Source organism: Xyrauchen texanus, chromosome 26 (assembly GCF_025860055.1).
Source record: "Xyrauchen texanus isolate HMW12.3.18 chromosome 26, RBS_HiC_50CHRs, whole genome shotgun sequence".
NCBI classification, from domain to species: domain Eukaryota; kingdom Metazoa; phylum Chordata; class Actinopteri; order Cypriniformes; family Catostomidae; genus Xyrauchen; species Xyrauchen texanus.
Window position 1 is genome coordinate 30,330,922 of NC_068301.1, and position 11,669 is coordinate 30,342,590.

The 11,669-nt window shown below is 36.8% G+C and overlaps 1 protein-coding gene across 1 annotated transcript; it reads right to left on the reverse strand.

Annotated features, from left to right (window-relative positions):
• Positions 1-417: 417 nt before the first annotated feature.
• Positions 418-11,111, reverse strand: ddx39b (DEAD (Asp-Glu-Ala-Asp) box polypeptide 39B). Its single transcript, XM_052093148.1, is given in 12 exon segments — positions 418-921; positions 2,778-3,203; positions 3,284-3,393; positions 3,626-3,757; positions 7,616-7,657; positions 7,660-7,748; positions 9,831-9,923; positions 9,926-10,013; positions 10,638-10,682; positions 10,685-10,732; positions 10,837-10,941; positions 11,076-11,111. Coding segments are annotated over 10 exon segments (909 nt in total). The 5' UTR covers positions 10,930-10,941; positions 11,076-11,111; the 3' UTR covers positions 418-921; positions 2,778-3,034.
• Between the last annotated feature and the right edge of the window lie 558 nt (positions 11,112-11,669).

The window sequence follows — 11,669 nt, forward strand, 5'->3', positions numbered from 1 at the left end:
TAATTCAACTAAACCCCCAACATCAGCATTGTTTCAGGCACCATTGTGACACCTTTGACGTGTCTGTCGTTCCAGATTTCCTTTCACACTCCCCTTATGTCCTGTTGACTTCCTGTCTCATAGTTCTCTGCTGTTTGACATATGTTCTCGTCCTGTTCTTTTACAACCACCTGCAGCTTTAGAAAAACTAAAGGATGTATGTTTCTGATTATTAATTTTTTATTTACAAAAAAAATGTATTTAGATTTCCTTGGCTTGTAAACAAAATAGAATATATGAGATATTTCACAAGAGCAGTGAATTATCACACAAAAAAATAATCTTAAAAGAACTAAGTGTGAATACACTTCAATATTTGAGGCATTACTAACTGTAAATTAAACAAACTGTTTATTTGTTTTAACAAGCATTGAGAATTTGAAACAAAGTGGCTTCTGGCAATTGAACAAACACTGAATACATTTTGTCGACTCCTACTTCACTGGCAATATGCATTCAGGATATAATGCTACTGTAATCAATAACTTTCAAACAGTTTTTCATCAATGCAATCAAATGTATGGTGCATTACAATCCAAAACAGAACAAAGAATATTCCTCCTCATTTGAAATAATTAAATCTCAAAAACATGAAAATGAGTAGTTTTAGAATAAATAAATATTAACATTTGAAAGATTTCAAAACACTTTTAACTAATAACAAGAGCAAAATCAAAGCAATGCAATTACCGAGGGACTGGGAAACCCGCCACAATATAGGATAACAATGTCATTTATTATATGTACTCAATAACACCATAACAGTCTATGTAGAATGCAAACTCTCAGTTGCTACCAAATGAAACATTGCCTTGCATTCTCCAAAGATATAGCCTTTGTTTTTCTTCATCATCTCTATCTTGTTTGTTCAACTAGGAGGAACTGAAACACAGATAAAATCAACAGATAGTGCCAATGACTGCATAAGTTCAGATAAACATTTTGGATTAGTTTCCTCAAAACATTACGACCAAAATCAGAAAACAATTTTATAGAAATTTTCCATTAACCCTTAAAGCTCTGATGGTGTGTTAAAAGATTTCCTGTTTCAGTGGCATGCTCAAAATTAAAGGCTTATAACTTCACAAACAAATACAAGGAGGGCCAAGTGTTGGTATAATTTTAAAGAAAACTTTTAAATGTTTTAATGATATAGATTCTAATAAAATATGAAACTCTCAGCCTAAGAATCTGCTGAAAAAAATAAATAAAAACACACAAAAAACCTTTTCCCCTTATTTTTCTGATTTTACATTATATATCTCAGGGTGTAAACTACGTATCTCCGAAAAACCATGTCACCTGTAACTGAGTGAAACTTGTGTTGACTGACAACTGAAGTAAATCAAAAGTTATAGCATTACTAATATAAATGATCCAAGTGTCCAAAAACATCTCCAAACAAATAAAACATAATAATTCTACATAAGAACGAATTACACATGCAAACACAATAATGACGGTTATTAACGGTTTGCATAGGATGCAGACATGAGTTTAGTAATGAGATTTCACAGATTGAACTTCATTCTGTGCCATTTGAGTCATCATTGAGCCTGTATCATGTACTTGGCGCAATCTCCTGGTGGCCATATGTAATTACAGTGATTGATCACATGACTCTCTGCCCAAATATAGAGGACTATCCCCACTGGTTGGAGTAATCTGCACCCAATCCGATTGGTTTAGCATTCCATGATGCTACATTATTTCTGAGGACATCTGATCCAGGAATGCTTATGTGTTTGTAGCCAGATAGCAAGATGCTAGATATCCAGATACTGTGTGCACATTGTGCTTTGTGTGGGTTATCTAATGATCTATGCATTTGATTACTTTGTGGGCTAATAACTACCTTCTAAAAGTAATGGTATGTGACCTTTTATGTTATGTTAATTATTCAAGAAGTTATAGGCGAAAACGTGGCATATCAGCAACACCTGTTTACAGGTAACATGTATGTCAAATACATATACTTATCTATTTCTCGCTATATTTTTGTCTTTGAGAGCTTTCCAACAACATATGACACATGGCTATTTAATGAGTTTTATATTTTTACCGATTTCAATAATATGTGCAGTGCAAAATCATTAATGAATTATCAAACGGAACACTTCTGATTTGTCTGCAAATTTCAAAGCACTTGTTCAGGTTTGGTCATAATGCCTACATGTATTGTAAAGTAGAGCTTCTAAGCTTTTAAACCTATAAACCCATACCTATTTTGTGTTGGTCAAGACTGTATTTATTCATCTTTTGATAATATTTATTTTTTTTCACACTGGACAAAAGGGTTAAAGGAAAATCAAATCAAAACCAAATGACTTTTGGTCTTCTGTAAAATACAAAGGTGACTTTTAAAAACATAAAGGTGGTCTATATGACATCAACGCCAACATATTTTATTTGAGAGCTACAGCTAGGAATATTTCAGTGAATAACAACTTGTACAGCTCTGGAAAAAAGACCACTGCAAAATGATCAGTTTCTCTGTATTTACTATTTATAGGTATGTGTTTGAGTAAAATGAAAATGTTTGTTTATTCTATAAACTACTGACAACATATCTCCCAAATTCCAAATAGAAATATCGACATTTAGAGCATTGTTTTGCGGAAAATTACAACTGGTCAAAATAACAAAAAAGATGCAATCTTATCAGACCTCTAACTGGTAATTTTGCAGTGATCGCTTAATTTTTTCCAGAGCGTTACATATAATAGACTGTCACTCACTATATGATGAGATGTGAATCTCCTCTGGAAGCTCGCTGATGTTCACCTCAAACCTGTCCTGAACATCATTCAAAGCGCGGGCCTCACTTTCATCTGACACCAAAGTGATGGCTAGACCTTTCGTTCCAAACCTGCCTGCCCTCGCAACCTAAAAGATTGGGAAATAAAATGATGTTTGGGTAAAATCAATTTACAAAACAGAATTGATTTCCATAGCCTATGGCTTATTTCATTGTGCATAGCTTTATATATGATAATCATTGTCCCATTAATGAACTGTCCCTGTGAAGGTAAGTGTTTGAATCTTCAGGCATGTCGTAGTTGAAGGCAATGTTGACTCTTTCGATGTCCATACCTCGGCCAAAAATGTATGTGGCAACCAGGATCCTTCTTTGGAAATCCTTAAATAGCTGATATCGAGCTAGTCTGTAATAATAATCAGAGCCTCAATTTATGAGGTAAGAACCTACAAATTTAGAGCATTAATATTTGTTAATGTATTGTACCTTTCGTCTTGAGGCATTGCCCCGTGAATGGCAATGGCAGGGAAGTTTTGCTCAACCAGTAACTGAGTCAGAGCAATACAATGCTTCACCGACTTCACGAAGATCACCACCTGCAATACTCAGCTTTTGTTACATTGTACCTAACCATTTTCATCATGACCATGTTAAAATTAAACAATGCATCCCTATGGACCAATTCAGACCAAGTGCAAAACTTGCCATATGGCCAACTTGAGATTTTGTTGCCATGCAGCAAAATCTCCAATCGATCTATACAATTTGTAGATGTTGGTAAGTTGGTCGCTATTCTGAATGCCTTTAGTGTGTACTGGTGGATACTACCTGGTTGAACCCCAATACATCCAGGAGATCAAAGAGCTTCCTGTTCTTCTCATTGTCCTTCAGCTTGACGTAGTACTGCTGGAGGCCGTGAAGTGTCAGCTTGGTCTCATCGTCCACAAAATTTTCCATCGGCTAGGACAACCTGTGGAAGCAGGGGGAAGGTAAGGAGGGGTGTGTGTGTGTGCAGTTTCAGGGTTAGATGTGGGGGGTTAATGGTGTGAAGACACATGCAGGACATGGGTGTTGTAGTTAGTAATGTTACAAGGGTGTGAAAAAGAGGAAGTGGTATTTATGACATGTGAGAATGTGAGAAGATGGGTGGAGTAGGTGTTATTATGGGCAGGGAAGGATAGACACCAAATGCAAAGAAAACAAGTACAAAAGAGGTATCAAGATTTGAGCAAAGGACAGTTGTGGGGGAGGAGATGACACTGAGAAGGAGAACATGATGTTAGAAAGGAGAGAGTTATGAAACAGGAGGAGAAACAGAGGGAAGAGAAGGGATGGGAGGTTAAATACTCCCCATCCCAACCCAAGCCAATGGGGACACAACACTCGCTCTCAAGTACGTTGATAAATGCTACCCTGGTGTCTTGGACTACTTTTAGCTACTAACATTAAACCTAAAATAAAGAACCAAATAAATGTTCAAAAACTAGGCATAATATATTTTGAAGAACATTGTACAAGTACCCAACCACTCCAATTACATAAATAAACGTGCTGTTTAAACTACATGAAAAAACACAGTACCAGTCAACGGTTTCGACACACTTGAATGAATGCATGTTTCTCATGATTTTGAAGAAAATTTGATCTAAAGCTTGAAATTAGTTTTGTAGAGAAATGCAAGCTGCACCTATGCATGAATTTCTTTATAAAGCTAATATTATAATTGAGTCTTTTTTAGGGGGGGTTAGACCAGATAGAGAAGGAAAAGCAGCCAACCAGTGGCCGACCTACATGGGAACTTTTAACGCCCGAGGAAAGCAGGCAGTTAACTAATTTGATTTAAAAGAGATGTTTGTGTACTTTGTCTGTTGATCATGGCTGCAGTAATTTATCCAACAATTATCAAATGATGGAGAAGAGCGTTATGACCTGTCATATATCCAGATTCGGCATATTAAAAAGATGATTCAGGTGTCAGGATCACAGTAGTGGAGTGATGCTGTACAGTCCCAGCAGTGTGCCAGGTGTCTTGACACTCCGAACCAACCTGCAAAATTGGAACTGCAGCATGCAAATTGTGTTTAGCACAGGTTTTGTGGGCGTGTTTGCATTTTAGCCTGATTTGCGTAATTTATTTAGTGAATAGGTGCACTAAAAGTGTGCAGACAGCATATTCAAATATAGAGAGAATAAAAAAAAGAGTGTGCAAAGCTGTTATCAAGACCAACAGGTGGCTACTTTGAATCTAAAATATAGCTCTGAGTTTTAGTCAATATATAACTGTCATACTTCTGAGTAATTTGAATAAGCTGTGTCCAGATTCGCCTACTGTCAGGATATGCACTGCATTTAATGAAGAACTTACTTCTCGGCTTTTCAGATATGCAGTAGTATGAATACATTCCTGAACATACTTTATAAGGGAAGGTTGGCATTGTCCCATGACCTGAATATATGATTGAGGCAGAGGGGGCGTGGTCGAGCGTTCATCCTGACAGAGAAAGAGGTAAGGGTGCACACACCCGAGCGCTATAATGTCTAACACCTGTTTCTGATTGCAGTAAGCACTGGGGAGAGTGATAAAACGGGACCACGCCAGAGACGAGGGAGAGAGAGCTACCCGTCTCTGGCATGGTCCCTTTTTAATAGGATATTCGAGTCACAAAATGCAAAACAATGCAGGTGCATTTTAAAATGTTTTAACTAATCATCTTGTAATGAATGTCACTTTAGTTCTACTTTCTAAGTATGAATTATCATATGCAGTAAAAGACAGAACAATATGCAAGCACTGTAAAAGATTTTGCCCAAACTCAACTGACTGGCTTCTCTACTGTATGATTTCACATGAGTCTCTTCAGACATGTTTGATTTTAGTTGAGAACAGTGGTGGTTCTATATGCTGCCACAAAAATTATTTAAAAGTGGCGGGGGCATCTTCTATGCTAATTTCACCCTCATACTCCGTCATGCTGATATCGTGAGACAGCTTTTCACATCGACGAGAAATATCATCACGTTTTAATATTGTGAGATATCGTCACACCCCTACTAATTAGCTTTTGTTGACGTCATTAGCCCAGGGGTTCACATACTTTTTCCAACCTTCACTGTGAATCTTTGAATGATATATTCAATACATACAAGTACAATACAATAATGTTTGATGTTATTAGTTAAAACAGACTGTGTTTATTTATTATTGCAACTTAGATGAAATTCAAACCAGAATTTGAGACAAATTTATCCATAAATGCAGGTAATTCCAAAGGGTTCATATATATTTTTCTTTCCACTGTATGCATATTCGGATGCGGGGATATTTTTGTCACTTTTGTATTATTCTATAACATGGAAATAGTAATAACGAAGAAAGAGTAGGTGTGTCCAAAAAGGTTTCACTCATACACCACGTCACACTATTACATTTAACAGAGTGATGTTTTGCCTAATCAATTTTGAAGACCATTTAACCAGACTGCATAATTAAATATATAGAGAGCATACTCCATCTGTTCTATGCAGGTGACTGAGCTGCTAAGACAAATGTTGTGGGTGTGGAACCATGTAATTATGGCCAAGGAAGAGTTCCTGAGATCACAGTCCTGTTCTATTACTATTATGCCCTTAACAAATACACTTAACTTAAAGTTTCCCTGTGTATCAAGGGCAATTATGTAGTGTGTAATCACGTAGTGAGCTCACTGAATACCTTACAAGATGTTTGAGGAAAATCTATGCTTATGGGCTTACTCACTGCCTGTGAATCCTTCTTACAAATATTATCTGTAGCTGAGCTGGCCTCTCTAAAGCTTCAGTTTAATATATTGTCTTCAATCTACTACTGCGAACCTCAAATCAGTGGATAATGGAGGCAGGGTGTTAATGTAGTCTGACTGTGTCCTCAGAGCTAGAGAAGGAGAATGTGCCAGGATATCGGTGTGCGAGTTTGAATTCAAAGGATTGAGAGCCTTTATATTATGATATACGATAATGGGGATTACTTATGAATATTAAGTAGGGCCACGCCCACCTCATGTGTATTGTACAAGTCCTTTAGTCATTCGGAATTTGTTTAATATATTTAGTTTTTCCTATTTTCGGTTTAATTTTAGAAGCATTTCTGTTTGAGTCATGACTTTCAGTCCTTTATGGGCACGTAATAGTTCCTTGTTTTTCCATGTCAGTGCTGTCAGTAAACGTCATTATCTACACCTGCAACTGAACTAAAATTGCAACAAGTGCTTTTGCTCTCAAACAAAGTTTATATGAGGACAAATCTCTGGGCTGAGAGTAAGAACTAAAGCTATTTGTCTTGATAAATGGATAATGAGTCCAAAATTATATTTAAATGAGAGAGGTTTTGTTGTTTCTTGTGTTGGGTCTTTTGACAGATTTTTGTTAAATGCTTAAATTATTATAAGGGGTGTGCTCATGCTTTTAATTGATGGACTTGAAGTGTATTTGAAGCTATCCTTCCCTTAAAGATATCTTTTTATACTGTTTAAACTACATTGAATAAACTCTATCAAATTTGATAAAGAACCTATTCAAATTTACAGCACACTGGACCTGATGGATGGTGCATTATCCGTTGGTTTAAACGGACAGGTGAGCATGTGCCAAATATCAACACAGGCATCTTTTTCACTGTGCCACTGTTAGGTAACAGTCTTTGATTATCAAACGGGCAGGAGAGATAGGCATTTAGCGTTACGCTCCCTGAGAGGATCCCACTCCACTCTGTCAGGTGTATATAAAGTGGTCTTGTGAAGGGAGCGAACTGTTTTCATGGAGAAGAAGGAGAGGCGTGATTACATCTTGCATGAACTTTCTGCAGACGGGACGGATCTCTTCAGCGTGGCACTCGTCTTCAGCGTGGCACTGAACATCATGACCTGCTTCTCGTTAGGGATCATACGTAAGATTTCCTGGACATCACGACGCATGTCTGCAAGATAAATGGGAAATTGCATTTAAATTGTTAAATACAAATTATTCATACATGAAATTAGTCGCAGCCTCAGACGGACAGCATGCCCATTAGCTGAATGTTTGTTGCATACTGTGATCAAAAATGGTAAGTGCTGGCTGAAATCGCCAGTTCCGATCTGATTTGTTTTATCAGTTATATTAAATTATTACAGATTTCCTATCTTATAGATATAGATTTTCCAATGTTAGTGGCATCAAATCCTTGAAGGCACTTTTGGAAGCACTTAGTAACAAGCAAACTAGTGTTTCAGAGTTATGTCTGAGCAATAATCAGTCCTAATTACTTAAATACATTTAAGACAGAAATCTATAAACATTTTGTAGTGTAACAAATCATGACTGTTCATGAAGTTCACTTCACACTAGACATGTGTAGACAGTGAAGTTTTCACATCGCGATCATTGCTAAAGCTTTTAAGCATTGTACATGGTGGTATTACTATCATGTTACAAAAGATAAACAAACTTTATTGTTGTTCTTAATGACAAGTTAAGATGCTTTTTTAGATACCAAATCTGCATATTAAATGAAAAGATCACAATGAAAGTGACTTGACAAATGTAAAAAGTTTGATTTAAAGGAATGGTTCATCCTCATGCCATCCCAGATGTGTATGACTTTCTTCTGCAGAACACAAATAAAGATTTTTAGAAGAATATTTCAGTTCTGTAAGCCCATAAAATGCAAGTGAATGGTGAACAGAACTCTGAAGCTCCAAAAAGCACATACATTTAGTTTTAAAGTAATCCATAAGACTCCAGTGGTTCAGTGCATGTCTTCTGAAGCGATCCAGTTGGTTTTGGGTGAGAACCGACCAAAATATATCTCCTTTTTCACTGTAAATTCCTAAAGCTTAATGCATGTTCAGGGTGCTAGCTGGCACTATAGGAAGTGTAATCAAGCTTGAAATCATGATCCCCAAGGTGACTGCTGTAAAGATGTACAGTGAAAAAGGAGTTATAGTTTGATCTGTTCTCACCAAAAACCAACTAGATCACTTCAGAAGATATTGATTAAACCACTGGAGTCTGATGGATTACTTTTATGCTGACTTTATGTGCTTTTTGGAGCTTCAAAGTTCAGGCCATCCTTCACTTGCATTGTATGAACCTACAGTGCTGAAATATTCTTCTAAAAATCTTTGTTTGTGTTCAGCAGAAGAAAGAAAGTCAAACACACCTGGGATGGCATGAAGGTGAGTAAATGATGAGAGAATTTTCCTCTTTTACTTGAACATAAAATAAATATTTAAAAATATTAATATAAAACATAAAAATCCTGAAAAAAGTGGTCACAATGTCTTAACATATTTCCTCGTTTCACACTTTTGCCCTTTTAGAAGGGTGATAAAGTGTTGAAAGCTTTCCTCCTATAGCCATCCTTCTCGACCACGTTGGTTCTAAAGTATTTATAAATTTGAATAAAATTCACCATCCATAAATAATTCTTACCAGCCTTGACACTGTATTTTGCATTATTATATATTATATATAAGTCACAATGTCATCCTTTGAAAAGGCTCTTGACACAAAAACATGATGACACATCGTGATTTTATTCCTCATATTTTCGTTTTGATAACTTGGAATATTCCACATGTGTCATCCCACAGTGTTCTGTACAAAAGCTTAAGGCATCCTGGATAAACTACTGATGATACATTTTCCACTGATGTAAGCTGTTAGAAGACACACGGCTCATTTTCTCATTTTTTTTGGTTTGATGGTGTTTCTTTTGAACTGCTCGTGTCACTTACATCACCTCTGACTTGTGGATGGATTCTTCGGTGCATTCAGTAAAATCTAAACAATTTGGCTAATAGGTTACCTCGATTATTTTTTTCAAGGTATTTTGAAGTGCCCATGGTAACATAACCTTGCACATTTATTATCTCAGTGAACCGTGTTACCAATTACAGGAACATGTCTACTTCACCATTTGTTCTCCACTGGAATAAGCTGCAGTGTGGACTAGACCTTATGCCACATGTCATGTCTGGCTATGCCCGACTTTGAAATTAATAGTGGATTTACTCACCAAGTTGCTCCATCATCTTGTCGTATTCGTCCAGGATGAAGTGCTTGATGTGGCGCAGGTTGAGACTCTTGTTGCGAGACAGAGCAAGAATAGTCCAGGAGTTCCCACCACCACACGAGGGCTCTCTCTCTTCAACACCTTCTCATTATTCTTTATGGACAAACCCCCAAAGAACACTGCCACCTGGGGGAGAGAGGAGCATGTACAGGAATATAAAGTCACAGTTGGCAGCTTTTGCTGGTTATGAAATATTACAGCTGGTTCAATCTTTTAATTAGCAAAAGATGTTCTTTTATTATCTTTTATTATAGTCAACAACTTTGACAAAAAGTTAAACTTGTTGATGCTCATATTTTTGGCCATGTTTGCTGTGTTATCATCCATCTCAAATGATTTGATCACAATGGACAGCACTAAATAAAGGTGTTAACAGGGTCCAAAACAGTATGTGATTCAATCACTTCAACCACATTTGGAGGTGGTAGGACACACATGTGACCACATCACATTTGTAGTGTAAATGCTAATGTGTCCTGATTCATCCCTGATAACAAACAAAAAAGTCTGTCTATTGATCAACTTTCCAAGCTATGTGCAACATCCAATCGGAAAATTTGGAAAAGCTTTTTTTGTGCTTTTAAATGACTTTTTTGTGCTCTATCAACATGCAGTGACACACTGACATAGTTAGTGATGCATGTAGTCACACAATTATCTACTGAGGAATATTCTTACCTACTGAAAAGAATAATCTTTTCTTAGGAGTGCAAATACTGAACAGGTTCTAAAAGAACGTCTTCCTCTTACCTTGACACTTGTCATGTATTTGGAGAAGCGCTCATACTCTTTGCTGGCATCTGGAATGCCAGCTCTCGGGTATGACACATCATCAACACTGATACCTGTATTAGAGCCATCATTTGTTACCCCCAAATTGTGGAATAGTGCACAAAGTATGCTCAGAACGATTATTTACTTCTCAGAGCATCAGAAAGGGAGCTGTTACCTGACCAGTCACTGGCTGCAGCTGTTGAAGGGTGGCCAACACAAAGACAGCTGTCTTCCCCATTCCAGACTTAGCTTGACATAAGACATCCATCCCCAAGATCGCCTGAGGAATGCATTCATGCTGGACTAAGAGAGAATAACTTAAATATATTCTTATTTCATAATCTAACTCAAGAGTAAGAACTCATATGTACCCATAAATCTGTGACTGAAAGGATATTATTTGGAATTGCTAACCCTCAGATGGTGCTCAAAGCCACAGTCCACTATGGCTCTCAGGAGTTCGGGTTTTAGTAGGAAATCCCTGAATCCTGAGGAATGAATGGACACATATGATCCTTCCGGATGGATATGGCGCCTTCATGGTGCCCGACTTCTGTATCCCCAGTGCCTCCTGCATCCACCTTATCCTCCTCGTAGTCTAAAAGCTCATTCTCAACGTCGTTCTCAGTCATCCTGCTGAGAGACTGAAAGATAGTTTGGATGATTCATGTAATAATAATATTTAAACCATGTAAAATCCAACAACACTTTAAAACGCATAACAAGAAACAAGAGAATACATAAATAAAATAATAAAAAAAAAGCAACATGCAAACAGTACTTACACAAGTAACAATGCCTCTTGCCTTGAAAGTACATTGTTACATTATTTTGGAGATTTATCACATTTTTGGTTTATAAAAAACTATTTTTAAGGGATTACATAAATAAATAGATTTGGAATGAACATGTTGGAATAAGTCACTATATATATATATATAAACACACACACACTGTGGCAGCCAAAAGTTTGGAATAATGTAGAGTTTGCTGTTTCAGAAGAAAATT